Source organism: Lentinula edodes (genome assembly GCF_021015755.1).
Source record: "Lentinula edodes strain Le(Bin) 0899 ss11 chromosome Unknown C8R40scaffold_28, whole genome shotgun sequence".
Classification (NCBI taxonomy): Eukaryota; Fungi; Basidiomycota; class Agaricomycetes; order Agaricales; family Omphalotaceae; genus Lentinula; species Lentinula edodes.
In genome coordinates, this window is record NW_025764334.1 from 351114 (window position 1) to 371519 (window position 20406).

At 45.9% G+C, this 20406-nt stretch overlaps 10 protein-coding genes across 10 annotated transcripts; 7 read left to right on the forward strand and 3 right to left on the reverse strand.

Annotated features, from left to right (window-relative positions):
• The first annotated feature begins 72 nt into the window (after positions 1-72).
• On the forward strand, positions 73-1149 carry C8R40DRAFT_1115065 (NUDIX hydrolase domain-like protein). Its single transcript, XM_046228546.1, has 3 exons — positions 73-438; positions 509-533; positions 585-1149. Exons 1-3 carry the CDS (start codon positions 371-373, stop codon positions 834-836), a joined length of 345 nt encoding a protein of 114 aa, XP_046084079.1. The 5' UTR covers positions 73-370; the 3' UTR covers positions 837-1149.
• C8R40DRAFT_411500 (uncharacterized protein) lies at positions 709-1325 on the forward strand. The gene has a single exon (XM_046234974.1). It carries the CDS (start codon positions 824-826, stop codon positions 1181-1183), a length of 360 nt encoding a protein of 119 aa, XP_046084080.1. The 5' UTR covers positions 709-823; the 3' UTR covers positions 1184-1325.
• C8R40DRAFT_1254635 (uncharacterized protein) lies at positions 1152-2017 on the reverse strand. The gene is made up of 2 exons (XM_046233747.1): positions 1550-2017; positions 1152-1501 (listed from the first exon to the last, which is right to left on the reverse strand). The coding sequence occupies exons 1-2, from the start codon at positions 1991-1993 to the stop codon at positions 1256-1258; spliced, it is 690 nt and encodes a 229-aa protein (XP_046084081.1). The 5' UTR covers positions 1994-2017; the 3' UTR covers positions 1152-1255.
• Positions 1921-4480, forward strand: C8R40DRAFT_411294 (spinocerebellar ataxia type 10 protein domain-containing protein). The gene is made up of 11 exons (XM_046234972.1): positions 1921-1991; positions 2044-2279; positions 2331-2558; positions 2615-2685; positions 2743-2863; positions 2926-3012; positions 3137-3253; positions 3315-3380; positions 3429-3889; positions 3947-4237; positions 4303-4480. The coding sequence occupies exons 2-11, from the start codon at positions 2137-2139 to the stop codon at positions 4446-4448; spliced, it is 1731 nt and encodes a 576-aa protein (XP_046084082.1). The 5' UTR covers positions 1921-1991; positions 2044-2136; the 3' UTR covers positions 4449-4480.
• Positions 4481-4512: 32 nt separating this feature from the next.
• On the reverse strand, positions 4513-6112 carry C8R40DRAFT_1071324 (Leo1-like protein-domain-containing protein; the record flags this gene model as incomplete). The annotated part of the gene is made up of 4 exons (XM_046226321.1): positions 4513-5382; positions 5433-5630; positions 5684-5864; positions 5910-6112. 4 exons carry the CDS (start codon positions 6110-6112, stop codon positions 4513-4515), a joined length of 1452 nt encoding a protein of 483 aa, XP_046084083.1.
• Positions 6113-7608: 1496 nt separating this feature from the next.
• C8R40DRAFT_411372 (uncharacterized protein) lies at positions 7609-8717 on the forward strand. Its single transcript, XM_046234973.1, has 4 exons — positions 7609-7915; positions 7969-8301; positions 8361-8483; positions 8538-8717. Exons 1-4 carry the CDS (start codon positions 7790-7792, stop codon positions 8709-8711), a joined length of 756 nt encoding a protein of 251 aa, XP_046084084.1. The 5' UTR covers positions 7609-7789; the 3' UTR covers positions 8712-8717.
• Positions 8718-9944: 1227 nt separating this feature from the next.
• Positions 9945-13201, reverse strand: C8R40DRAFT_1115100 (condensin complex subunit 2/barren). Its single transcript, XM_046228547.1, has 8 exons — positions 12671-13201; positions 12071-12617; positions 11525-12013; positions 11180-11469; positions 11003-11129; positions 10660-10952; positions 10360-10605; positions 9945-10311 (listed from the first exon to the last, which is right to left on the reverse strand). Exons 1-8 carry the CDS (start codon positions 13085-13087, stop codon positions 10276-10278), a joined length of 2445 nt encoding a protein of 814 aa, XP_046084085.1. The 5' UTR covers positions 13088-13201; the 3' UTR covers positions 9945-10275.
• A 7-nt stretch (positions 13202-13208) lies between these two features.
• Positions 13209-13903, forward strand: C8R40DRAFT_411628 (50S ribosomal protein L30e-like protein). The gene is made up of 3 exons (XM_046234977.1): positions 13209-13415; positions 13494-13641; positions 13693-13903. Exons 1-3 carry the CDS (start codon positions 13283-13285, stop codon positions 13754-13756), a joined length of 345 nt encoding a protein of 114 aa, XP_046084086.1. The 5' UTR covers positions 13209-13282; the 3' UTR covers positions 13757-13903.
• Positions 13822-15778, forward strand: C8R40DRAFT_411653 (actin-related protein). The gene is made up of 5 exons (XM_046234978.1): positions 13822-14089; positions 14142-14383; positions 14434-15293; positions 15346-15518; positions 15576-15778. The coding sequence occupies exons 1-5, from the start codon at positions 13991-13993 to the stop codon at positions 15675-15677; spliced, it is 1476 nt and encodes a 491-aa protein (XP_046084087.1). The 5' UTR covers positions 13822-13990; the 3' UTR covers positions 15678-15778.
• A 1-nt stretch (position 15779) lies between these two features.
• On the forward strand, positions 15780-20371 carry C8R40DRAFT_411621 (DNA polymerase family B-domain-containing protein). The gene is made up of 21 exons (XM_046234976.1): positions 15780-15838; positions 15893-16045; positions 16105-16247; positions 16311-16382; positions 16432-16505; positions 16550-16660; positions 16708-16843; positions 16903-17523; positions 17577-18029; positions 18079-18285; positions 18336-18487; positions 18546-18662; positions 18708-18831; positions 18884-19047; positions 19100-19194; positions 19246-19331; positions 19380-19496; positions 19553-19702; positions 19754-19882; positions 19936-20075; positions 20131-20371. Exons 2-21 carry the CDS (start codon positions 15996-15998, stop codon positions 20242-20244), a joined length of 3255 nt encoding a protein of 1084 aa, XP_046084088.1. The 5' UTR covers positions 15780-15838; positions 15893-15995; the 3' UTR covers positions 20245-20371.
• Positions 20372-20406: the final 35 nt, after the last annotated feature.

Genomic DNA, 20406 nt, shown 5'->3' on the forward strand with positions numbered 1-20406 from the left:
CTTGGTCGGTGCTGGCGCACCTCCGTACTATGTTTGATTATGATTAATTAAATGATTGTTTTTGTTACGGGGCTACAGAGCACTACTTAAAAAGGAACAGCTCCCCGCCCCAGCATCCGCTCATCCGTACACATCCGCGGGTATTCCGACTCCGTGGGAGTTTGCGCGACAACAATTTGTATTTGTTTACTTCCCGGTTCAGCCCTCTAGCCAGTATTGCTTCGCTTCGCTCGCAATAAATCGGCCACTCACGCGGAGATCTTTGCTGGATATAAAAAATGGACTACTCTCTGCGCAGTGCCTTGATGATCAAATTCCAACAGAGACTGCTAAAGGTCAAGCATCTGTGTTGATTCCACTGGCGAATGCCATGGGCGTACCAGGGATCTTATTAGAGGTACGAGGGAAAACATTGAGAAGTCATTCAGGAGAGGTGAGGTAAGAGTTATTTCGAGATCGCCTGCAAAAGTCTTGTTCCAAAAATGGTCTGGAATTGATATTACACCAGCTTCCCCGGAGGACGCGTAGACGCCGTACGTCTTGATTCACTTCTGACCTATTTCTCACACCATCTGTTTGTGAAGACCGATCCATCCTACCTGGATGCTGCGTTACGGGAGACACACGAAGAACTCGGCATCGGAGCACAGAATATAGAAATATTGGGACAAATTGGACCTCCTGAAGTGAATTTACGAGGAAATATGGTAGTTCACCCTTTTGTGGTGCGCAGTTTGTCTATTACTCGCGCATTTCACGCTACAGAATCGATGTCCCTCCCAAGGGTTTTGTGCACGCTGGTCCATCACGCTTCGATCATAATATGGCAGACGTAGACGATGAACCTCTCCCCTCCTGTGATTTGGATGTTATTAGAAGGAGTGTATCTCAAACTGAAGTTGGCGCCGTCTTTCACCTCCCTTTTTCAGCTTTGACTTCCCCTGCCCGTCTGCGTGCATCTCTGTTTCGAGGAAATAGACCATATTGGGCTATCGGAGTCCAGGACCTTGTACCCAATGGAATGCCAAATCCGGCGCTTATCGAAGATCTTCCAAAGCAGCAGGAAAGTCACAGTTTGGATGACTCTGAAATTGGAGTAGGAAAATATGGCAATCTGGAAGTATGGGGCTTAACAGGATGGTATTTGTATTTGCTCATGAAGAGATTAAGATTGTATCGTTAATAAGATGGACATATATACGTAGAAGGAGATCATAAGAGGCATAAGAATCTGAGTCCTTGCACTCGAACCTCGTTACTGTAAGTTTTCGTTGCTCGTAGATTTCTTCTGAATGCGCAGACGTAGCCGGCCACGATCCTCTCCGTTAGTGTAGGGATGATTAGGAAGACTTGAGTTCTCATTGTCCTCTTTTTTGGCACGTATGTATTTACGCGTTTTAGCAGTAGCCGGATGAAGGGAAGAGCGGGATTGCCATATAATGTAAAGTGCCGTTTCTGAGATCGCCACTATAACTGCTACGAACAGAGCAAAGAGAACACGCTGACCAGGGTCAGCACAAAACAACATAATTACAGCCTGACGGCTCACCCATTCTTGCCTCCAATTCGTTCGTTCCGATCCTATCCATGCAGCAGCACCAGATCCAATAATGCTGAGAACCCCATTAATTATGGTGGTGATAGCTTTGCGCTCTCGCTTCTCCTGTGCTACTAATCGCTCTGGTTCTTGTGGCGGTTGGTATGGACCAAATTTCCGTTCCGGTGAAGTTGTTGTCCCAGCAAGCAGGGCTATCATCGTATACGAGTTTGGATCAAGAGGTGGCGAACAAGCACGAAGAGCACTGGAGCCTGTAGCAGACCGAGACCATCGCGACACAGATAAAAGAATATCGTATGGAATGATGCCCCTTGGATCTGATAGATGTTGGGCGAGTCGAGTGGAAAGAGAGGAGTCAGTAATGAGCAGTAACGGTTCCAGTGCTGATACGAGGTGAGTTTCGAGTGAAACGTTCACAGCATGCTCGGATGACATGGGATTATAATGTCAATGTTTTCAAATTTCCTATAATGGATGTTGCTCACGTCTTTCGTTAATCCCGCGTTACTTACCATATGCCTGTCACTGCCTTTCGTTTCTAACTACATCCTTCCAACCATCGGATTCCTTACTTTTCGATGTCTGGCGACGTTATGCAACTTGTCACCCAGTTCAAAACAGCTTGCGCAAACTACGATATCAACGCGATAGATAGTCATACGGCCCTCTGTGAAACTCTTGACGCGCTTGCCGGAGATCTGGGCAAAGATGGAGAAACTAGGTTTGTCGTGCCATACAATCCACTAGCTCCTCAACTACAATTGCGCTGTAGAATACAGTTTGGTGTAGGCGAGGTGTGGACGGAGATACACAAGCTGTGGCGAGATCTCGTGCATGCACAGTTAACTTTTTGGGATGGCGATGACTCGGACGACGGAGACGATGCGGGTAGTATCAAAGAAAGGAAGAAACAGCATTCTCTGAGCTCGTTATGCGTCAGTCTAGCTAGGTTCATGAGAAATCTAGTGGCAGGCGTTTCAGGCAACCAAATCAAGGCATTGTAGGTACACATCTCTGTTCGACGAAGATGAATGCCCTATTAACATTATTGAATAGCGAGGATGAACCAATTATTCGACGGTTGCTGCATTACTACACTTCCTGGTCATCCATAGAGAACGAAGAAGGTGACAAAGCAGCTGCTGATCGATTGTCTTTTTTATTTGACGTTGGATAACACACAGCAAGCTTTACTGCCAGGATATTGACACAAATGCTCTCAAATATTATCACCGGCAATGAAGCTTTGATTTCAAATCTTTGGGAGACATATCTAAATCTGCAGGAAGACCAGGTTATCTTGATGTATGTGAACTTCGCTGGAATGACTTGAAACAACTTTTTTTTGTCTCATCAACTCAAGATAGACGGCTCCTCGCGTCGCCAGACAATCGGATACTTCTCGCAGTGCTGACAATGATAATCAATTGTGTGCGCGAAAGCAGATCACGGACGTGAGTGTAACACATTGCTCTGTTCAAAGTTTCCCTAAGGTGAAAATGCCAGGGGAAACTTTGAACACGGCGATGTGACAGGTCTTTTGGACAGATGGAGAACCAGTTACCAAAACTTTCATAGAAAAATGCTGACGCGGACGCCCATTGGAGCAAGGATCTGTATCATTTTACTGGATGATATGGTAAAACTCTATGACGCCGATGAGGGCAGTGAAGGAGCCCGGGCGTTCGACGTAGGGCAAGTTTGACACTTAAATTTTTATTTTGAATCTCATATTCACATTCGAGAAATATTGCAGTTATTCCATCTTCACTCGAATTATCGAAACCGGTTTGATGCCTGATCTTTACACCGAACTGGCAATGTATGTTTTCTGCTATTCATACGTTAAGAAATTCTGAATCTTATCCAGAATGGACGAAATTGTCACCCCGCATCAAACGACTCTCCTGAAACTATTGGATTCGTATCTTCAATCTACGCCAGTTTCCTCTCCTGGCACACAGTCGCGAATTACGAAAACGCATGTCAAACTATGTCCCATGCTGTCCAATCTATTCTTTTCGCTGTCAACTTACGCTCAAACAGCGATGCGAAGATCGCTTCTTCCCTCTGTTCCCAACGCAGTACAAGACCATAGCATAGTTGTAGATGTACAAGGTCCCCCCGCGCAGTTGGACGTCCTCCTTCCCAAAGTCTGCGAAGCGCTAGTGCTTACCGCTCAATGTATCATAACAATCACTTTGGCTGCCCACAGTCATCACCATAGCTCTCCGACTTCTTCTAACTCTACAGCTTCCACGCACGAGAGTATCCATGCGTTCTTCAATCAAATACACCTTGAAGGCGTTGGCCTCGTGGAGAATCTTGTAGGTGCGTTTGATATTTTCCCCTTAGTTTTATGTTATCTATTAAACCTGTGTATGTCAGAACTTCTTCGTCTTCTGGACAGATTTCTTCCGCGCATCAATTTTGGAAAACCGGTAGCGACCTCTGCGGGGCCCACTGTGGAACAAACAAAACAAAAGGAGACGCCCGCGCCATCAGTGCAAGCACCAACACCGGCACCAGGTAACCCGGGATTCAATTTTCTGAAACGAGATTTGGTACGTCTTTTGGGAATTCTCTGCAATGAAGACAGAGCGGTACAAGATCGTCTCCGGAAATGTGGGGGAATTGAACTCGTGTTGAATCTATGTGTCATTGATGAAAGAAATCCCTGTAAGTGGGAGGAAATTATTCAAATTTCTGACGATGGACGATTGACTGAATTTTCGTTTTGGAAGATCTTCGAGAGCATGCGATATTTGCTCTACATAATTTATTGAAGGATAATCCTGCCAACCAAGCAGTAGTAGAGGAAATAAAGCCGACGGGGCAATGGGACGAGAATGGTGTACTGAAAGATACACCTAGGGCAGTTAGAAAGTGATTTTTACTGAACTAGTAATTCGAGACTCGCAGATATTGTTTCATATGGGTATTTTGAGATATCTTTACTCGTCTTCGTCGTCATCATATAACGCTTGTCGTCGTCTAGTCGCGCCAGCACGACGGACCTTTTGTTCCTCCTCCTCTTCGCTCTCAACTTCCACATGACCTTCAACGGCATCAGAGTCATCGGATTCATGTCGCCGTTTATTTTGTTGTCGCTGAATTTTCGCTTCAAGTTGATCAAGGGGATCTTCTTCCTCATCCCGTCTGCGTTTACGGCCAGCATCGAAATCGCCGTCTTCTTCAGACTCGTCTTCAACAACGAATCCATCGCGCTGGTAATGGCCTCCGCTATCATCCTCATCACGGCTCTTTCTCCTCCGTGTACTCATCCCCCCACCTTCCTCATCCTCATCAGATTGTTCCATATCTGACGTTTCATGTCTCCTCCCATATGATTTCCTGGAAGTTCGTCCGCCCAGAGAATCAACAGCATTTGATCTGCGTTTAGTCGTTTTCTTCACAGTCTTCATCAGTTCCGCCTTTTCTTTTTCCGGATCTATGGCGGGATCCTCAACTAAACGAAGGCGCGCAACTTTGTTGTGTTTTTGGCCCACGGCACGTACCAACATCCGATGTGTCTCAGACTGCATACCGGTTGGACGTAAAGACATATAACCGGTGATGACAGCCTCAGATTGTAAAACCTGAGATCGTTTATGTTGGGCGACCAGATAAGTGAGGCCGTGAGACTTTCCCGGCGTCGAGGGAGGTGGCTGTAACTGTGACTGCGACTGTGATCCACCGAACGATTTACGAGGAATAGCACCAGACGTATCGATGTCTTTGGTAATGTCAAAAAGTTCCTTCCCAAGCCTGAGACTCATAGTACCGTCAGACCACCGTATAATGCGACTGTTGGACTGTCTGCGCTAGAGAGAGTTTCAATGAAATGTAGAAACGCACGAAAAGTGCGACCAACATCACCGCCGTATTCATCCTTGATCCATTTCCAACGCATAGTATTTTCGACTTTGAGTTTGATTGACATGCTTTTTTCACGCAGTGTTTCCGCCTGTTGAATGGCGTCGTCTTCTTCTTGTTCCGGTCCAACATAGGTATCTGGATGAAATGGTTTTGAGTCCATTCTGACGAAGTTGGGCAACCGTATGACCCAGTTCTAAGACAATATTAAATTCGAGGGATCTAAGAGAGCGATGAAATTCTTTTCACATCTTGGTCTGAGTTAGACGGAACAGGTAAATTCGGGAAAGCGACATTGGCTTCGCGTTCTTCAATGGCTATTTCTGGTGGAACTTCATCCTCTTCGTACTCAAGAGCTCTTCGTTGCTCGGCCTCTGCAGAACCTAGCCCCTCCGATCCATCCGTCGTATCACCTAGAGATGTATGTCGGCTACAAAAGTTTAGAGGAACTTCTGTTAAAAGGGTGCGCACGTACTCTCCGCGGGTCGCGTTCTCAACCTCACCGTCACCCCCGAATAAATCGGTCATTTCTTCATCCTCTTCATTGGCTGTTGGATCTATATGCTCCAGTGCTGGCTTCATGTCAACATCAACATTATCGTATAGATGGTCGCTAGGAGCCTGGGAGGATAGAGAAGACATTTCTGGAGGGATCAGAGCACCTGCTAAAGACGACATGACGAACAAGGTAAAAATTACAAGCGGTGAAGAAGGACCTTGGATTAATTGAGCTGAATTCAAAACAACCACCGCCGAAAACGGGTCCAAATTGTGCGAGCACGTGGATGAGTTCAAATTTGGAAACTTTCTGATTGAAATTCTCAGTTGAGCTCGTCGCGAGAAGTGAGCTACAACAGTGTGACTGTTTTTGCTTACTGCCTTCATCCACCATTGCCTAGTAATGCCTTGATTGGCTTGTACTGGTCTTAATCACAGGTGAGAACTCCTCCGGGACCCCTTCTTAATGCTGTGTATGGGCGCATCGTTCTCCGACATCTTTAATCCACACCTTTTTGCCTCGAGATGTACTGCATTACCCTCTCAGGCTGGTTTTTTTCCACTTCGTAAAATATACTACATAGAAACGCTAGCTTCTCCGGAGAAAACAGACTTGCATCATGTCGCGGGTAAAGACGAACTTTTCGCCGACCTACATATGCTGTGACCGCAATCGTTCCTCTTTGGCTATTTCCTGATGTGGAGATATCTACGCCGGATAGGCCCTGCATCAGTAGCCATCTCATCGAACCTTCGTCGATTTATTCGGTAGGTCTCCTTGTCACAATGAAATTATCTAACGTTAAAATAAACACTCCACAGCTTCCCTCGGGTTTTGTTACCACGCCGTGAACTCCCGAGGCACGAGACAAACTAGGAAAGTCATAAAGATGGCTGTGAATAAAACGTTATAAGACTCGTTCCTAGTTTCTGCTGCTTCCATATAGATTTCCTCGACATGGCAGTACCGAAGCAGTAGGATGTCCCTTTATATACTGGTCGTGCTGTATTTGACTGATCCCTTGCTGCTAGTGCTGACTCTCAAAACGAAGAGGAATTTAGCGTCTCCTCATCTTTCGATACAGCACCATACGGGACCGCCTCCGAATATCCCAGTCATCAGTATCCTCAATCAGACCCACAACAACATACGTTCTCTTCGGATATGCCTCGTTATAATTATTCTGTAGGTTGATGCCTTTTAATGACACCCAGATCACTGACTTATATCCGTAGCAACTAGCGAATTATAATGATCAACATAAGGGGATTACACAAACTAACTATCCCCAATACCAAGAAAGAGTACTACCAGATAATTACCTTGAGGATGTACCGCGTGTAAATTATTCTCATCACCAAGGAGAACTTTCACCAACAAACTACCCTCAGCACCAGGAAGAAGCCTCGCAAATTATTTACACCCGACAGCAAGAGCCTTACTCGACCATCTCTCACATTCATACTCCAGCTACTTGTTCAGACCCAGCTTTAACAGTTCCTTCAAGTTATACTACCGACTCAGACTTCTCTAGCTCCAACCACGGTCTAGCACCCCATGCGTATCCCACGCGTTACTCTTCGTATCCTCCCACTTCGTACCCCCCTTCTGCTAATTACACGTCATACTCTATATCCTCGCATCCGACCTCGTGGACTTCCAGTCCCTCTCCTTTGTCGAATGCCCACGTCCTCCCTTCCTCCTACCCTTCTTCCTCTTATGCGTCTTCTTCCTCCTATGCGTCTTCTTCCTCTTATGCGTCTTCAAGTTATCTTCCTACCGACCATCATCAGTATCATTCGTATGTGGCAAGGCCCTCCAGTGCTCAATTGTCAACACCTGGGTCGTCTGAAGTCATGCTTTCGCCGTACAGCACGGGTTCTATCCCACTCTCTTCGCCTGGTGGCTCGCCGCCAGTTGACCAAGCCCCATATCATTCTTCGGGTGGGGAAGAAGAGTCGTTGCTGCTGTCTCGTGTACCAGTGAGCCTCATCTAACTTTCCTCCTTTGAACCCGACTCACACCCGTTCTTCAGATAACCAACAATCCAACAGAAATACAGGATAACTCAGGTCAATACACTCATCGAGATCAAGCGCTAGACTTCAGGAATGCGCTCAACTTACCTAGCGCATCGGTTGCATACCCTTTCATACCTCAGCCCATGTATAAACCGCATACCATATCGGATCAAAGGCGCTACGTCAACGAGGTAGAACTCGATAGACCTATTTACTTCTGGATGGAAAATCCCAGTGAATGTGGCATCTCGCTTTCCGATGCCCTTCATTCTCGCGTGAGACGACTGTTAGATAGAGAGCAGACTGTATTCGAAGGCAGAGGACCTAGTGTTTCCATTCGACTGGAGGTAAATAATTTCTTTTTTTTCATCCTTTTCCCGTGATTACTTATTGAAAACCTCCTCAGTGGCCAGGTTATCGCCAATGGAGTCGTCAAATTCCTACAAAAGATTTTCGAACTCCCCCTGGACCGATAACCAAGGCGAAGCTTGCTAAGAACGTTGCAAAATGTGTACAAAGATTTATATCTGTCGGTCTATTTTTCTCTGTTGCCGAATCTCTTTATCTCACACTGTATGTACAGGAGCGCCAAAATCAAGCGTTAGAAGATGAGTCCGACTCTCGCTGGCGGGTTGGTTTAAGCGGGACTGGGGAAGACTTTATCAAGCTTGAAGATCTTATTTTGGTCAGCATGCACCATGTATCCATGGGTTCTTGGCAGCCACAACTGAGGCTTTCTCGACCCCTCCCAATGTAAGATTTATGTATTCACGCAAAATTCCATATTTTATCCGATACCATTTCATGGTCCTCGTTAATTTTTCTCATTACCCTACATTCGATTTTTGATTTGTACTGTACTACATATCGTTGTTTTTCCGTGCCCTCCGGCCGTGGTTTTTCTAGCTTGTTTTTGTAATCGCAATCATCTTCCCAGTCCCTTCCTTGATACAATCCGTCGTTGAGTGTTCTTCCTATTTGTATTGTAACCTCGTTGTCTTTTTGTGATGTTTCAAGAATAATGCCGTGGTCTTCCATGCAATATGTATCATCATCATAGAGCATTGTTGTATGTAGCTGTGATGTAGTATAATTCACTCGAGCAATCACCTCTTTGAGGAAATCAGGAAGAAGCTCAATACCCATGTGCTTGATTTAAGTAAATTGACTGTTGGCTGCTTATATTAGAATACCGATCGTACGTGTGGCTGTATCGTGTCCTGTGTTCGTTTAGGTTCGTTTCAACGCTTCGAGGACACCCCCACCTGAAGCTCCGAGGGCGACAGTATTAGTTTTGACTCTTTTGAGGACTACTGAGTCCCGTTCAAGACCTCCCTACATTGTGGTCAACATTTGCAATTATAATTACTCGAGCCCCATGGCCATTATTTGACGCTCGAGAAATTTAAAGAGGAAATTAAACTGAAACAAAGTCTGGTTCGCAATCAATGACTCGGATTATTACATGTTAACCAGCCTTCTGGTTGAAAGGCTAAGCGCTGAGTGTTGAGCGCTTGAGCCCCGATGCACTATTTCCGACTGAGTTCGGACAGGATGAGTAGCCGTGCTGAGCGTCTTTGATTGAGTAAGTCCAAACAACGGCGGAAGGAATCAGCGACGTAGCGACACCGTGTGGTCTCTGCAATTTATATCTTTTGTAGTGTGGCGTCCTCGTCGGTAGATGGAACCCTCAGGGCAGATTTGATAAAAGTAGATGCACTGAGGTTCCTAGCTTTACGGATTTTTTTGTGACATACCTATCAACTCGGAAGGAACTCGATAATCTGGCGATTAACATGAGGTCGTAGGAGGCAGCATGAGAAGATGAGAAACCAATTGTATTGCGATTAGAGAGCACCAGTCCTCAACCCGTCATTTGCAATTTGTAAAGCGATATAATTATACACCCAGGTACGCATGCATATGAGTTTCGTCGCGCTGAAAGACTTCAAAAATATTCAGTGGGTTATTCAGCTAAGTAAATGATGTAGTGCAGTGCAGTGCTAATCGTACATATCACATTGTCATATATGTATGCCCATTTTGAGCGAAGACAAACGTATATAAGGACAGAACTACAATAAATTCGAAGAGGAATAAACAATGTTCAGTGAACTTTGCAGGTAAAGATACAACATATTCATCCAACATAAGTTATATACATCGTTACCAGTATGTAGTGTGTTATTTAGAATAAGGGTACGAGAAGCAGCTTATATATACGTACCAAATTTAAGATAAAACCAATAGATGAAAAGGATAGAGTGACGAGGAGTGATTGAGAGAAGATATGTGTAGCTCTATAGTAACGGACCGTGAAATCATACCGTCTGAGCGGCCTCTGGATCACGATAGACCTGCAAAAAATTAACGCCAGAAACGCTGACATGCATACAAACACTAACCTTAAGGTCCCATATGTTGCCAATCTTTGTGTCGGTAGACCCATCAGAATTTGATGACGAGGTTGCGCTGTTCTCGAGTTTCAAGCCTTGTTCGTTGGCTAGATGAAGAAGACATATGAAACAAAAGCTGGTACTGATCTCCTCCATTTTGTCTCTAGGATATGACCTCTGGAGGTTAGAAATGACCGAAGTGAACTGCCTAGCCTCAGTAGGGCTCGTGAGCAGAGGTTCGTCCTCGTCTATGTCCTAAAAGCCATGTAGGTGAAAGACGGTGCTGAATTTGTACGGCTTGGTACTTACCATTCTCTCGTCATCTGCGTTCTTGGGGGGAGGTACGGCAATATCCAAACCTTTCCAGATGTTCTCCTTCAATTTTCTTACGTCGACTCGTTTCGCGCGCTTGGTAAACCTCACTGCTTCGGGTTTAACCCTCCGGGTTTGACCCTGCGTGGCGGCAAGAAGATCCTGTTCGCCTGGATCAATTGCACCACCATCGCCACCATCACCATCGTAAGCATCATCGAACCCAGGTCCGTCATCATAATCGTCATGGAAGAATTGTGTGTTAAATGGGATGGCATCTCCTGCGGCAGCTGTTCGATATCATCAATAAAGTGATAATAATCAGGGGAATCCAGCTTACTATCATCCATATCATTTCCTCCACTTCGTCCAGCAGCTTGGTCAGCTGCGGCTTGGGCCCAGAAATTCTCGTCTACTTCACCTTCCGCATTCGTGGGAGCCGGTGCTCGTTGTCCGCGCATCTTAAGCTATACAAAATGAGCTTCAAACGCTTGCGGCTATGTCAGAAACCACGAACCGAAAACTTGGGCTTCAAGAACAGCGTAACGAGCTGACGACTGGAGAAATGCATATCATCAGGAAGACAATGATTGTCCCGCTTCTTCTCGTCCTTCGCCTTTCGTTTCTTTGCGGCAGCACTGGTTCCAGGCAAATTAATTGAGGCTCCTTTACTTGGTGGAGCAAACAGTTCATCAGCGATGATTTTCCAGGATTTTCCAGGATCTGATGGGGTAAGAAAATCTATCCTGTTGGGTTCCTTCTTCTCTTTGCGCGGCTTGGCAACTTTTGGGGCAGTATCAGCATCAGCTAAGTAAATGGGGAGTTTGAATATTTCTGAAATACATAAAATACAGAAACCTACGTCTCCGGATTGGTTTTCTCATTTTCCAGTGTTCGGGTCCCGCCCAATTCTGTAGGAAGGTATTGTCGAAATAGTCCATCATTCCTCCGCCATCCTCAGTGTTCATTGCAAGCATAAGATCTCTCTGGTTCGGGGCATGACGGGGATCGAAGGGAACGAACTGTTCTGTGCCACCTTGCCCGTTACCCATAGGGCCAACAGATCCATTGGAGTTGGCATCCCCCAAATCCTCTCCATCCATCATACCGGCCCCGTAATCATCACCAACTGCATCGTCACCAACGAAGAAGTCTTCAACAGGAGGGGCGCCATCAACCATCATAGCTTCAAAGCCATCGTCATCGTCGTCATCGAAACCATCTGCTATGGTGTCATCTTGGAAGAAGGTGGTATCATCGTTCATCAAAGGATTTTGTGTAAACGAGAAATCAGATAATTCTTGTGATATCGCCTTGCTTTGTAGACCGTCAAGGTCGGGAATAAACTCGGCTGAAAATTAGAAGTGGTCAAAAAGATGCTTGAGAGTTTTGGTGAAAGGTTTCGAACCGCGTAGTTGAGTCAAGTCAATCAAATCTTCAGGCTCGTGCAAGTCGTCCTCGTCTTCCTTGCTGATAGAATCACTCGCGTCGAACACGACTCGCAGACTCCCATCCTGACCAACTCCCAAGCTTAAATGATTCATGAGAAGGCCTTGAGCACCTCCCTCATCAAAATCGGCACAGGTTTTGCGGAAAAGAGGATCTACGCTGAACTCCAAATCCGGTTTTTTATTCCTGAGTTGAGACGCATCAGACAAATTATTCTCTCGGCGAGAAGCTCTCTTCTTTTTCTGTTTCGTCTGTTCCCTGTCGGGATCATCAGAGCCAGCTTCTTCGTCTTCGTCCATGGTACCTCCTGATGCTAAATTCGAGGCAAGTTTAGCGGTCTCAGTCCCAACGCTGTCGACACGGCTAGTCCAGATTTTGACACAACCATCGAGGGTACAAGAGGCACGCTGGAAATTAATGGTATTGTCGTCCGTGTTTCGCAATAGAGACATCTCGTGAAAGTAGTCGATGAGGGCAAATTCCCAAGTATTGGCAGCCGTGATTTTCTAGGGGCGAAGATAAGTCGCGTCAAATTGCATAGAGCGTGATGTGAACTCACATTATCAGTTGTTAACTTCATCCATTCTTCAAATTTCGAGCTCAGGATGTCGATTGACTCCTTCTCTGGAGGCGCCAATGGAGCGACAGTTGTAAGCTGTTGCTTCTGTTTGATTGTTCTCGATTTGTCCACCTCATCGTTACCTTCTGAAGAAGGGCCGGCATGAGCATTTTCTGGGACAGCAATCTTGGTGCTCTTTCTACGTCTACGCTTTTCAGCAGCATCGTCATTAATGTCGACAGACGATTTTTGGGCTCTGACTCCTGAATCCGAAGCGAAGCTAGCATCGTTGTCTGGATTATAAGCCTCGCTGAGTCGTTTGCGCGTTCCATTACGCTGGGGCTTGAAAGTCTCTGGCTCAGTATCCGGATCGCTATCGTCGTAGAGAGGCTGAGATTTGTCGGCTGAGCGCGCCATGAAGGTCTTGAAGTTCAACAAAGCTTAAATAGGCCACGTGAGAGTCAGCTCGCGAGGAGTCACCAATATTGATCAAGTCACGAGCAGCTATGATTTCACACCCAGTGATCGTGGAAATGGCTTTCCCAGCTGTATAGGTGTCAGAAATCCAAAATCATCACACCTACGCAGCTGAAGAACGATAAGCTTACCGCAATGGCACCCACAAAAAAGTCCAAGGCCGCCAAGAATACCGAATCCATTACTGCCAGACTTGGTCTTGTCGTCAAGTCCGGTAAGTACACTCTTGGATACAAGTCGGCTCTCAAGCAGATGCGTAATGGCAAAGGTGAGTTTTCAGTCGTTGTCTCTACGGGGGCTGGAGCGTGAGGCTGAGAAGGTCCCTTTGATTAACCTTATGTTATAGCCAAGCTCGTCCTAATCGCTGGAAATTGTCCTCCTCTCCGAAAGTCTGAGCTCGAGTATTACGCTATGCTTTCAAAAACCCAGGTGCACCACTTTGGTGGTACCAATGTTGCTCTGGGTACTGCTGCAGGGAAATTGTTCCGTGTTGGGTGCGTGTGATATGGTTGTCGAGTTTTCTTTCAGCTTACATCCACTCTTAGTGTCATGACCGTCAGTGATCAAGGCGATTCAGATCTACTCAACTTCGCTGAGAACAGTGCATAAATGGGAATCGGGCCCTGTACACTATGCACATGTATCGTATATATGAGTTATGCATTCCAGAATTCATAATTGTACATTGCAATTGGCACTGACAATATGTTATGATCACTGAGGAGGGTTCAGCGATTAGCCAATGAGACCCCAAATGAGAACACATATTACACAGGAAACTTCGGTACTGATGTCACGTGCCATCTTTCCTTCTTTCATTCTCGGACAAGGCCTTTTGCTAAAATGGCTTTTCGAGATGCTTCAGTAGTTGTGATAGAGACAGCAAGAACAGTTGTCAGAGCCGCCTTAGGTCTTCACGAGCTCTTGAGAACTCCTTCGGTGGTGAGTCCTCGTCTTTGTTATTCTTGGACTTCGAGAACGTACGTCGATGTAGATTATTCAAGCACGCGTTGGCCTTCGAAAAAGCGCGAACACCAACGACTTCCGCACAGAAACTGGCGCATCGACTAGTAGAGCATCTTCTTTACCCTTGGTAGCTCCGCCGAACGCGACTGTCGGTGATTATCTGGTCGGTACTCAACTAGATGACGCGCTGGCCGCTGGGCAAGATATAGCGATATCATGGCCTTTTGCGGATGGCGATGTTAGAGACTGGACTCAGGCTGAAGCCATTTGGTGAGTGATGGATTGCTCTTTTGAAAGAGGTTTGATCAACGTGAATCCAGGAAATATGTGTTATTCAACCAATTGGAAAGACGACGTGCACAGAACGAATCGCCAGTTTTGCTTTCAATGTACCCCGGGCTTTCCCGAGATACTTACGAGAGGACATGCCAAGTGTTCTTTGAACGATTCAACGTCGCTGGTTTTTCCATCCTTGAGCGTCCAATGGCGCAACTATATGCAACGACAAGCCTCAGCGGCGTGGTCGTTGACATTGAATATGATAAAACAGATATAACACCTATCTACGAAGGCTTCATTCAACGGTCCGCATGCGACACCATTCCTTTGGGTATCCGAGATTGCCAGGAATATCTCGTTCACATCCTCCGACATTCCAACCCATCGTTGATGAAGACTCTTTTCCCTCCAGATTCTGAAATCACGCCAAGTGAGGAGATTATCGAAGAGACGCTGCTCGCTTTCGTGAAACAAATTTTGCAGGAAGGTCATATTAGAGTGCCTTCTGACGGAGAGACAGCATTACCAGATGATGAAGGGGTAACGGACATAGCCGCTATTGTTGTCGCAGGCAAAGAAAAAGCTGTCATCGAGTCGGGAATGAAGAAGAAGGCCAACGCAAAGGCTTCGGCGGCTGAACAAGCCAGAGCAAGAGAGATCGAGGCCTTAGACTTGATAACCGTCCAGTTCCGTGACAAATCTGTAACTTTGGGAAAAGAGAGACATAGGCTTTGTGAACCGCTCTTTGATCCAACCTTGCTGAATGGATTAGGCAAACGCAGAAGTTCAGTCTCATTGCAGAATGCGACAGGGCATGCTGTGCGTCAAACGGAGCTGGATATGAGGCAGTATATCTGGCAGGGTCTATTTGTCACAGGAGATCTGACTCGGCATGTCAAAGGCAAGGACCTCATAAGCTCCTTTCTCCGACTACAATCTTGACGTCTTTACAGGCATTGCAATAGCATTACAATCTCGTTTGTCTCCCTTTATTGCCCAACCAGAATTGCAGACAGACGTACAACCTCGATCTATAAGAATTCTTAGCTTGCCTGAATATTATCCTGAATACCGTGATACAGGGGAGGGATTTGCTGCCTTCCTTGGATGCAGTATTGTTGCCAAAGTACGTCTGACTATATTTTCCTGATATTCTAATTCATGTTCATATACTATCGACTAGCTCACATTCGGCGATCCTCACGGTAAAAATTTTGTTTCCAAGGCGGACTACAGTCAAAAAGGACCACATTCAATAATTGAGATGTCCCCCGCACTTCTGTAGCTACTAGGATCATAACGAGTTCAGTTGTGTAGTCTGATGAATCGATTTGAATTTTGGATGCACATTGGAGGTTATGAGTAACAGATTTCTAGGGGATTCGATCTGATTTGATTGGCTGAGAACAGCTTCAACAGGCTCTAGTTCACGTCGAACGACGAAAAGTGATTTTTTGCTTTAGACTCTATTGCACATATTTAAGTATTCAGTCACGTTAGGTCACGTTTGTCTCTTCAAGTCACACCGCGTTCTCCTCTGGTTAAACGCCTTCTTTGCTCTTCTTTGTTGTCTTTTGACTCTGGCTAATACCAACTGTCCATCATGTCCCCAGGTCCATTAACCCCGACTCAGGCTAATATGTCTCGCTCAAGGTTGGTTGCTGCTGCTACCTCCCTCAAGACGCGCTGCTTTAACACTTGAACCTACATAGAGCAAGACCAGATACTGAAAACGAACCAGCCGCTAAGAAACGAAAGATAGAGACCTCATTTTCGCAGAGGTCCCAGACCCAGAATCAGCCCTCATTCGCCACGGTTTTGGAAAGATTGAAAGAGGAGAAGGATGGAAAACGCGGTGCGCATTGACCATACGAGTGACACTGGGACACAGCTCTGATGTGTGTGTGCACTGTCGCAGCCGCAGAAGGAGGTGCTGATCAATGGACGCGTCCTGTATTACACAAAATCAACGAGAAAGTAGACAAGATTGGTACGCAATGCACCCTGCTCCCACACTTTATTCTTAGATTGGCCACCAGTATTTCAGCAAATTGATGTCGAGGAGAATACAGAAGGCAATTTCACGGCTCTGAGAATGTTCGGAGTAACAGAAGTGCGTCTCGACGACTTATGTTGGATCTCGCTTATTCTCCACAGACGGGACACAGTGTGCTCGCTCACATTCGCGATTTTCTTCCCTACTTTTACATTCCAGTGCCGCGTGGCTTCCAGGGTGAAGACATAGAATCCTTTAGAGATTATCTAAATGTGAGATACCTCTTTTACTCCTAGTAGCGACTCATTCACAACAGCAGAGTCTAACAATAAATGGTGCCGTCCGGAAAATCGAGACCGTGAACAAACGCACTTTATGGGGTTATCGAGGCGAATCAAAGAGTCCCTTTCTGAAACTTACGATTTCAGACCCGAGGACCCTCCCGAAAGTTCGAGATAAGTGCTCTGTGTTTACTACTTTCCTTCTAGACTGACAAAAGGCCCTTGGTAATTACGTCTCTTTGAGAGAGGCGAATGCGCTTTCCGCGGCTTCTTTGCCACCTCGATTGGAGACTCGTACCCAACTTTCGAGAGCAATATTGCTTACACGCTTCGATTCATGATTGACACCCAAGTCGTAGGGATGAATTGGATTGAGGTCCCTGCAGGACAATACGAATTAGTCCCTCCAGACAGACGGAAGTCGCACTGTCAAATCGAGATCAAACTCCGGTGGAATGCTTTCATCTCTCATGCCCCGGAAGGAGATTGGTCTAAGATCGCACCTCTGCGTATCCTCAGCTTTGACATCGAATGCGCTGGGAAACCCGGTCGTTTCCCCACTGCAGATCAGGACCCAGTTATCCAGATTGCAAACATGGTTACTCGTCAAGGAGAGACTCAGCCATTCATTCGTAATGTCTTCACCCTAAACTCGTGTTCGCACATTGTCGGCTCACAGGTTTTGTCGTTTGATGACGAGCAACAAATGTTGGAGAAATGGAGAGACTTTGTAGAAGAAGTCGACCCCGATCTTATCATTGGATACAACATTGCAGGCTTCGATTTTCCATATCTCATTGATCGCGCGAAAGAACTGGGCTCGCAGAGGTTCCCATATTTGGGACGCTTGAAAGGTGAAACCCTTTTTATGTTTTCGTCGGAGGAGTTCTCGCTCATAAACCGGCAGATGTCCAGACTAGAGTTAAGGACACTCATTTCTCGTCTAAGGCATACGGACAGCGGGACTCCAAAGAGACTCCTCTCGATGGCCGATTACAGCTTGATGTTCTGCAGTTTATGCAACGAGAGCATAAACTTCGTAGCTATACCTTGAACTCTGTTTGCTCACACTTTCTCGGGGAGCAGAAAGAAGATGTGCACCATTCTGTCATTACAGAGCTCCAGAATGGGACCCCTGAATCTAGGCGTCGTTTAGCTGTCTATTGCCTGAAGGATGCCTATTTGCCACAACGACTGCTTGACAAACTTATGTGCTTTGTCAATTATATCGAGATGGCTCGTGTTACTGGTGTCCCGTTCAATTATCTACTCGCGCGAGGACAGTCAATCAAAGTCTTGTCTCAATTATTCCGCAAGGCGAATGATGAAGGCTATGTTATTCCTGCGATGAAGGGTGAAGGTACAGTTATGTTTTATTGCTTTTTCTCATCGACTAAATTTGTTTCTAGGTTCCGAGGACCAATATGAAGGTGCAACTGTCATTGAGCCTCATAAAGGTTATTACGACGTCCCCATCGCCACCCTTGACTTTAGCTCGCTATATCCCTCGATCATGATGGCTCACAATTTGTGTTACACGACGCTTCTGGATAAGCCTACAATTGAACGGCTAGAGTTGGTCAAAGACAGAGATTACATCCAAACCCCCAACAATGGTATGCTACTTCTTTTCTGATAGTGGACAGCGTACATAATCTCTTATTAGACTTTTTCGTCACTACTTCAAAGCGAAAGGGATTGTTACCAACGATTTTGGAAGACTTGATTGCTGCGCGTAAGCGCGCCAAGGCGGACTTGAAGAAGGAGATTGACCCTTTCAAGCGTGCTGTTTTGGACGGTCGTCAGTTGGCACTGAAGGTGCCTTCACATATATCGCTCCGCTCGTCGATGACAGTATACTCACATGGTTTCACAGGTCAGTGCTAACTCCGTGTATGGCTTTACTGGAGCCACCATTGGTAAATTGCCGTGCTTGGCCATTTCCTCCAGTGTCACTGCTTATGGTCGACAGATGATTGAGAGGACGAAACAGGTACGTTTAAAATTCGAGAGACAACATAAATTTATGTCCTTGCAGGAAGTTGAGGCCGAATATAGTACTGCTAACGGCCACTCACATGATGCGCAAGTTATATACGGTGATACAGACTCTGTCATGGTGCGCTTTGGTCCTACTGACTTAAAGACCGTGATGGCCCTCGGTGAGTCCCTGGCCCACTGCGGGAGTGCGTCTGCTTAATGCTAGTCAATCAGGCAGCCAAGCTGCGGACTTCGTCACAGCAAAATTCATCAAACCTATCAAGCTCGAGTTTGAGAAGGTTTATTATCCATATCTCCTTATCAGTAAAAAGCGTTACGCGGGCCTCTATTGGACCCGGCCAGAGGGGCATGATAAGATGGACTCCAAGGGTATCGAGGTAAAACATCAGTTGTTCTGTTCCGCCTTTGACCCACTCTCATTCTTTTCAGACGGTTCGACGAGACAATTGCCGCCTGGTGTCTACTGTCATCGAAACGTGCCTTAACAAAATGCTAATCAACCGTGACGTGAAGGGTGCCGAGGAGTGAGTTCAAATCCCACAACCTGTCCCGCATTCTGTTCAACAATTCCTCAGATATGTGAAGCAGACCATCTCTGATCTACTTCAAAACAAGATTGACATGTCTCAACTCGTTATCACCAAGGCATTGGCTAAGACTGGCATGTGCAAACCTAACTTCTTGTGGTTGCTTACTGAGTGATTTGCAGAATATGCCGGCAAACAAGCTCATGATGAACTTGCAAAAAGGATGAAAAAGCGAGACGCCGGTTCTGCTCCTGCGCTTGGCGACCGTGTTGCATATGTGATTGTAAAGGGTATGAAAGGTGCGTCGGCAGTTAGATGATATCTTGCATCAAGCAGATGTTCAATATCTCGTTAGGTGCTGCGGCGTATGAAAATGCTGAGGACCCGCTGTACGTGCTAGACAACAATATCCCGATCGACACCAGATATTATCTGGATAATCAACTCTCCAAGCCTTTGATGAGAATTTTCGAACCTATCCTCGGTGAGAAAGCCTCTTCACTTTGTGAGTTATATGCCATCCTTCTTCTGCTCGGAATTCTCATCATTTTCTCAGTGACTGGCGAGCATACTCGGACGATCCAAATTGCTACGCCCACAATAGGCGGTTTGATGAAGTTCGCAGTTAAGACCGTGACTTGCCTTGGGTGCAAAACTGCCCTTCGTGCCAACAACAGCACGAATAGTGAGACTTAAAACCTCACTTTTCGAATTCCGTGCATTGATCACTATACGTAGAAAATGGTGCTGTTTGCAAAAATTGTAGGCCTCGCATGGGCGAGCTATATCAAAAGCAGGTTTCTTCGGCTTCAGAGCTTCAGATCAGGTTTTCCCGACTCTGGACGCAGTGTCAACGTTGTCAAGGCTCTCTTCATCAGGTTAGTTCTGTATTTGATATATTTCTTTTTGCACTGACCAGATTGAAATGTATAGGACGTTTTATGTACTAGTAAGGACTGCCCCATCTTCTATATGCGAAAGAAAGCGCAGAAAGATGTAGAAGATGCAAATGCTGTGTTAGAGCGCTTCGATACTGATTCTTGGTAGCGTTTTTTGGAAGATATTTCATGTCTAGAATTTAGTCTTAAGTTTATCTTGCCCATGTATCGTTAGCGTATGTTTATGTTATGATCAGAATTATGTAGACCAAAACATCCTCGATTTCGTCGACACATGTACTGTACTGGTTAAAGTATGCGCGTTGTGGTT

What these genes read in the sequence shown, in the direction of transcription:
- C8R40DRAFT_1115065 (XM_046228546.1), top strand. Translation starts at nt 371, where the DNA reads ATGGGCGTACCAGGGATCTTATTAGAGGTACGAGGGAAAACATTGAGA. An exon ending in AGTCATTCAGGAGAGGTGAG is followed by an intron (nt 439 to 508) that starts GTAAGAGTTATT and finishes ATATTACACCAG; the next exon opens with CTTCCCCGGAGGACGCGTAG. An exon ending in CCGGAGGACGCGTAGACGCC is followed by an intron (nt 534 to 584) that starts GTACGTCTTGAT and finishes CTGTTTGTGAAG; the next exon opens with ACCGATCCATCCTACCTGGA.
- C8R40DRAFT_411500 (XM_046234974.1), top strand. Translation starts at nt 824, where the DNA reads ATGGCAGACGTAGACGATGAACCTCTCCCCTCCTGTGATTTGGATGTT.
- C8R40DRAFT_1254635 (XM_046233747.1), bottom strand. Translation starts at nt 1,993, where the DNA reads ATGTCATCCGAGCATGCTGTGAACGTTTCACTCGAAACTCACCTCGTA. An exon ending in CGAATTGGAGGCAAGAATGG is followed by an intron (nt 1,502 to 1,549) that starts GTGAGCCGTCAG and finishes GACCCTGGTCAG; the next exon opens with CGTGTTCTCTTTGCTCTGTT.
- C8R40DRAFT_411294 (XM_046234972.1), top strand. Translation starts at nt 2,137, where the DNA reads ATGTCTGGCGACGTTATGCAACTTGTCACCCAGTTCAAAACAGCTTGC. An exon ending in ATCCATAGAGAACGAAGAAG is followed by an intron (nt 2,686 to 2,742) that starts GTGACAAAGCAG and finishes GATAACACACAG; the next exon opens with CAAGCTTTACTGCCAGGATA. An exon ending in GCCCGGGCGTTCGACGTAGG is followed by an intron (nt 3,254 to 3,314) that starts GCAAGTTTGACA and finishes GAAATATTGCAG; the next exon opens with TTATTCCATCTTCACTCGAA.
- C8R40DRAFT_411372 (XM_046234973.1), top strand. Translation starts at nt 7,790, where the DNA reads ATGCTTTCGCCGTACAGCACGGGTTCTATCCCACTCTCTTCGCCTGGT. An exon ending in TGCTGCTGTCTCGTGTACCA is followed by an intron (nt 7,916 to 7,968) that starts GTGAGCCTCATC and finishes CCCGTTCTTCAG; the next exon opens with ATAACCAACAATCCAACAGA. An exon ending in GTGTTTCCATTCGACTGGAG is followed by an intron (nt 8,302 to 8,360) that starts GTAAATAATTTC and finishes AAACCTCCTCAG; the next exon opens with TGGCCAGGTTATCGCCAATG.
- C8R40DRAFT_1115100 (XM_046228547.1), bottom strand. Translation starts at nt 13,087, where the DNA reads ATGGCGCGCTCAGCCGACAAATCTCAGCCTCTCTACGACGATAGCGAT. An exon ending in TGAAGTTAACAACTGATAAT is followed by an intron (nt 12,618 to 12,670) that starts GTGAGTTCACAT and finishes CTTCGCCCCTAG; the next exon opens with AAAATCACGGCTGCCAATAC. An exon ending in GCAACATATGGGACCTTAAG is followed by an intron (nt 10,312 to 10,359) that starts GTTAGTGTTTGT and finishes AATTTTTTGCAG; the next exon opens with GTCTATCGTGATCCAGAGGC.
- C8R40DRAFT_411628 (XM_046234977.1), top strand. Translation starts at nt 13,283, where the DNA reads ATGGCACCCACAAAAAAGTCCAAGGCCGCCAAGAATACCGAATCCATT. An exon ending in GCAGATGCGTAATGGCAAAG is followed by an intron (nt 13,416 to 13,493) that starts GTGAGTTTTCAG and finishes CTTATGTTATAG; the next exon opens with CCAAGCTCGTCCTAATCGCT. An exon ending in GGGAAATTGTTCCGTGTTGG is followed by an intron (nt 13,642 to 13,692) that starts GTGCGTGTGATA and finishes ATCCACTCTTAG; the next exon opens with TGTCATGACCGTCAGTGATC.
- C8R40DRAFT_411653 (XM_046234978.1), top strand. Translation starts at nt 13,991, where the DNA reads ATGGCTTTTCGAGATGCTTCAGTAGTTGTGATAGAGACAGCAAGAACA. An exon ending in TCTGACTCGGCATGTCAAAG is followed by an intron (nt 15,294 to 15,345) that starts GCAAGGACCTCA and finishes ACGTCTTTACAG; the next exon opens with GCATTGCAATAGCATTACAA. An exon ending in GATGCAGTATTGTTGCCAAA is followed by an intron (nt 15,519 to 15,575) that starts GTACGTCTGACT and finishes ACTATCGACTAG; the next exon opens with CTCACATTCGGCGATCCTCA.
- C8R40DRAFT_411621 (XM_046234976.1), top strand. Translation starts at nt 15,996, where the DNA reads ATGTCCCCAGGTCCATTAACCCCGACTCAGGCTAATATGTCTCGCTCA. An exon ending in CGAGAAAGTAGACAAGATTG is followed by an intron (nt 16,383 to 16,431) that starts GTACGCAATGCA and finishes ATTGGCCACCAG; the next exon opens with TATTTCAGCAAATTGATGTC. An exon ending in GACGTGAAGGGTGCCGAGGA is followed by an intron (nt 19,195 to 19,245) that starts GTGAGTTCAAAT and finishes ACAATTCCTCAG; the next exon opens with ATATGTGAAGCAGACCATCT.